Source organism: Acanthisitta chloris, unplaced genomic scaffold (genome assembly GCF_000695815.1).
Source record: "Acanthisitta chloris isolate BGI_N310 unplaced genomic scaffold, ASM69581v1 scaffold44751, whole genome shotgun sequence".
Classification (NCBI taxonomy): Eukaryota; Metazoa; Chordata; class Aves; order Passeriformes; family Acanthisittidae; genus Acanthisitta; species Acanthisitta chloris.
The window spans coordinates 1,992-6,769 of record NW_008655196.1 but is presented as its reverse complement, the minus strand read 5'-3'; the positions used below and the strand labels follow the sequence as shown (position 1 = coordinate 6,769).

General features: G+C 57.6%; 1 protein-coding gene across 1 annotated transcript in view; it reads right to left on the bottom strand.

The window, feature by feature from the left end:
• Positions 1-659: 659 nt before the first annotated feature.
• Positions 660-4,778, bottom strand: part of RAB11FIP3 (RAB11 family interacting protein 3 (class II)) — a gene marked incomplete at its 5' end in the record, with an annotated part of 4,700 nt that continues 581 nt past the window's right edge. Inside the window, 5 exons of the mRNA XM_009083794.1 lie at positions 660-876; positions 1,513-1,653; positions 2,017-2,172; positions 2,551-2,688; positions 4,275-4,356. Of these exons, the coding sequence (XP_009082042.1) occupies positions 763-876; positions 1,513-1,653; positions 2,017-2,172; positions 2,551-2,688; positions 4,275-4,356 (631 nt within the window). The remainder of the gene's footprint in view (positions 877-1,512; positions 1,654-2,016; positions 2,173-2,550; positions 2,689-4,274; positions 4,357-4,778) is intronic.

Below are 4,778 nucleotides of genomic sequence, written 5' to 3'. Positions count from 1 at the left end.
GGCTCTCCCTCCAGGACTGCAGCTATCACCAGCAGAGCCCTGCTCCAGGTGGGAATGGCACAGACCTCTGTCCCCAGGCCAGGGACCTCGGGAGTGAGCTCGCATCTCCCCCCGCAGCTTCCAAACGGCCAGGACAGGGAGAGGTGGCTGCACCGGGCTCAGGGCCGGGGTGAGGTGCTGCAGCCGTCCCCCAGAGCCTGCGGGCTGGGCAGACAGCGCTGCCCCCAAGGAGCCATGGGCAGCACGAATAAATAAGGAGGCAGGTGAGGAGTGCACGCTGGCCCCAGGCTGGCCGGGCAGGGCCAGGATGGGCTGCCCCAGCACAGCTGCACTAGTCAGTAAACACCCAACCAAAACAAGTGCCAACCCCAACCCTGCGCAGTCCCTCGGCCCCGGCGGGTGAGCGTGTCAGGGACACTTTGGCACAGCAGGTCCTGGCGCTGCCCAGGGCGGTGTGGGCGACTCCCTGTGCCGCAGCCCGTGCCCGTCGGACAGTCCCAGGGCACAGCCACTGCCTCCAGCTGTGCGTTGCCTGTGTTTGTTCTCCAGGTTCCCTTTCGCCCCGGAAGGGCTTCAAAATAACGGAGTCAGACCACCAAGCCTGGCTGCCGGTTTTCCTTTTCCCTGGTCCGTGGCTCGTTCCACCCCCGACCTGACGCTTCCTCGTGCCTTCATCAAGAGCAAAGACGTGTGGAGTCCCTCTGCATCCTCTCAGAGCACCAGACCCACGCGTGGGGCGCAGCCGGCGGCTCTCGGCCGCCCTTACTTGACTTCCAGGATGGAGGGATTGGTCTCCATGATGGCCACGATGATCCTGTCGATGTAATCCTGCAGGCGGAAGTTGATCTCCTCTTGCTTTTGGATTGCTTCCATGAGCTGTGAGGGAGGGGGAAAAGGAGAGGTCACTGCCCAGGGCTTCCCTGTGCACCTGTGGATTCTGGCCTGGGATATTCCTGGCTGTGTTTTAAGTGGCCAGGGAAAATTAGTTCTGCTCATTCCTGTGCTTTCTCCCAGAGCACTGAGCATCACATCCCCACTGGACGCCCGAAACACCCTCATGTGTTCCCCCACTTCTTGAGGACTCAGACTTAATGCTTATGCAGGCTCAGCCACTGGTGTCTGGGGTACAGGGAGAAGCTGGGATCTCTGGGGTGGATCTCCCAGCTCCTGGGGGTTTCAGGACAGCTCCAGACTGACAGACACACCCCATGGTGGCTCCTCTGTCCCAGGAAGGGAAAGGCAGGCAAAGCAGAGCTGCCAGTATCAGCAAACAGGCAGGGAGCAGTTTCCCTGTTCCCAGGAGGGAGGGCTGGGAAGCAGGGGAAGTGCTGCAAGCTCTACCAGTAGTTGTGTGGCGATTTCTTGGCTCTTGCCAGCTTTCCAGTGAATTCTGGGAGCAAGCTGTACCACAGACAGGGCCACAGCAGGTCCTCCCAGGTTGAGGGCACAGGGGGTGCCCCAGCCACCCCAGGGAGGTGCAGGCTGAGGTGAGCAGTACCTCATGGCACATACCTCATCTCTGGAGACAGAGCTGATCTCTGCTGCCAGGGATTCCGAGAAGGAGGCTGAGAAGAGGTTCTTGGCTCCCTGGATGCTCAGGTTAATGATCTGCCCATTCAGTTCATCATTCTGCTCCTTCAGGTTCCTGTTATCCTGTTCACACAGACAAGCCGACACTGCTGAAGCACCTGGTGCCCTCAGAGCAGACTCAGCCTGGGGAGGCAGAGGCTTTCATCCTAACCACAGCTCTCACAGCACTGAGAACAGTGCAGCCAGCTGACTCCACCTTGGCAGAGCCTGGAGAACTACTGGGAGCATGGGATACACTGGGAAGACCCCGAGGACACAGCAGGGAGAGGGGCTGTCCCTGAGAGGAAGGAGCCAAACTCCCTGTCCCAGAAGAGGAAAGCAGTGAGCTCCTGGATCCACTCCACCCCCTGGCAGGCAGCCCCTGAACCCTCCTGACCGCTCCCTGGTGTCAGAGAATCACTTCCCTCCCAGCCCAGCCCTCCCTACCTGCTTGAGCTGCTTGATTTCTTGCTCCAGCTCCGTCTCCCGCGTCCTGCTGTTGTACTCCTGCAGCCCCATGCTGCTGCTCCTGCCCCTCCGCTGCTCTGCCTCAAGCTTGAAGAGCTGCAGGTGCTCCAGCTGCTTCCTGAGGTCCTCAATGAGCTGCAGAGCAAGGCAAGGGAATGACTGAGTGCCACAGCCCCTGAAAATTCAGCAGCTTGCTCTGGTCGTGGCTGGTGTGAGGGATGGGCTGTCCCAGCTGGGAGCAAACCTTGCAACAGGATTAGTGCCCAGAGCAGCCGTGGCTGCCCCATCCCTGAGAGTGTTCCAGGTCAGGTTGGATGGGGCTTGGAGGAACACGGGCTAGGGGAAGGTGTCCCTGCCCATGGCAGGGGGTGGAATGAGATGAGCTTTAAGGTCCCTTCCAACACAAACCAGTCTGGGACTCTCTGATTAAGACAAGGGGGGCCAACTTCCCCACACAGCCCTAATTTTGGGGACTAGCAGGACAGGAGTGTGGCAGGCACAGACTCTACTCACCTCTTGCGTCGACTCCTTCTCCTTCTGGAACTGGTGCCTCTCCTGACTCAGCTTGTCCCCCATCTTCCTCTTTTTCTCCTGCTCCTCTGTGAGCTGCACAGTGAGGTCTTCAATCTCATCCAGCAGCTTCTGCTTCTCCTGTAAGGACACAGAAAGCAACACTGCCAGGGTCTGGCTTTGCTCAGCACTGCCAGGGCCCTTCCCACTCGCTCACAGACGCTGAGCTCAGCAGGGAATGTTCCTCTCCTGACGCACATGGATGCTCTGCCTGCTGGGATTTCATTTGCTGAGGGCTCCAGGGCCCGAGGACTTTGGCAGCCACAAACCAAAATAGCACTGAGAGAAGCAGTAAGATATGACTCCAGAACAAATCCATGTGGATATCCACACTTGTGCAGCTTTCTGGGAAGCACGAGGCTGGCATGGGACAGCCTGGGAGGGCCCGGGGCCAGGATGGGCTCCAGGCCAAGAAGAGGCATTAAATCATAAGGCTCCTGAGGTCTGAGTTTCAGCAAAGCCATGAATCCAAGACCTTTACCTCCCTAGGGATGCTCATTCTCCATTTCAGAGCTTCTGCCTGTGACCAGCTCAGCCCCTCAGCCCCCAGCCTGGCTCTCCCTGTGAGCGTTTTGGCTCTCAGAAAGCCAGAAATGCCACAAGACCCCATCCAATGCCAGGGATGGATGGCCCATGGCATGAGGGGTGAGGAGAAGCTCCATGGGGTGCTCCAGCTGCTGGGTCTGGGGTGTCCTGATGCAGAACAGAGCACCAAAGGCAACACACCAGCAGGAAGCACAATGCTGACAACAAAATCCTGATTCTGGGCATTGGACAAGGCAGCAGCTCATCCGCTGAGTTTCTCCTTGGCAGGAAGGGGCAGTGATTGCACCTCTTGCTCCTCCTTAATCCCATTAAGCATGGAGAAGAGCAGCACAGTTCTGCAGGGAGATTATGGAACAAACCCAAATTCCCATGGCTGAAACACACTGAGGCAGGAAATTCATCCTCAGAGCCACAGGGCTCTTCCTGCCCTCAGCCTCAACTGCGCCCACCAGGTCCTGGCAGATGAAGACCACTTCCCAGTGGCCATGCCAGGAGAGATGGAGCTGCAGAGTGCTCCTGTGGGATTAAACATGGATAAAATGCTCCTGACCCTTCAGCCGGGCAAGGAGGTTTGATTTCACTTCACTGTAACCTTCATTCTGCCACAAGCTTGAACAGAAACAAAACACTTCCTCTGTTCTATGTGTCACATCTGGAACCCACGTCATTCCCAAAAATGAAGATCTTGTCCATGCTGTGCACTGGGATGCCTTGGGAAGCCTCCCAGCCTGGTCCCACCAGCACCTGCACGGCCTTGGATCCTGAGTAGGGTGGGAGGGAGGAGGGGCTGGGAGGTAACATGCTGCTTTGGAGAATTCCTGCTCCTCTTCCTGCCCTGCAGGGGACTGGAACCACAGGATGGGGACAGAGATGGGGACAAGCTTCCACAAGAGGGCACGAGTCCCCTCCTGAGGTTTGTTATTCCCAGTTTCCAAGCCAAACACTGGGAACCTGCATGGATAGTGGTGTGGGACAGTGCTGGAACAAGGTGAGGTCTGCAGGGACTGGAAGGTGGGAGCAGCTGGTTTGTTTGGTACAGTAGAGGGATCTCATGTGGATGGCAATGGGAATTCCAGCCCCAAAGCAGCCCCCAGCCCAGTCCGGGCACTCCTGGGCCTCACCTCCTCGAGTCTCTCGATGCTGGCTCTCAGACAGGGCACACAGGACCTCAGCTCACTGTTCTCATCATCCAGCTGCTGCAGCCTGCAACGGGGAACAGAGGGGTGAGACTCCCCCAGCATCCCACCTGCAGGAGACCTGCATTAAACACCACTGGGAACATCAGACCAGGACCTGGGGAAGGCAAGCCAGCAGGGATGTATCACTCAAAGCAAACCCTGAGACTTCCACTATTTCTACTCCAAGAAGATCCACATGATCCTGCCAAACACCAGAGCCATGTCTTTCTCCAACAGCTCCAACGCTACTCCTTAGTCCAAGGGCTTCATCAGTTCTGGGCAAGGCTCGACACCAGGCCCCAAACAGAGACATCAGGGGCTCAGAGAAGGCTTTGGCTTTGCACTCCCAGTTAAGTAACATCTATGTCATGGCACCTGTTATGGCACCATTCACCTTTCCCTGACTGCAGGGGCTGAACAGCCTGGAAAAGCTGAAAAAACTCTGTT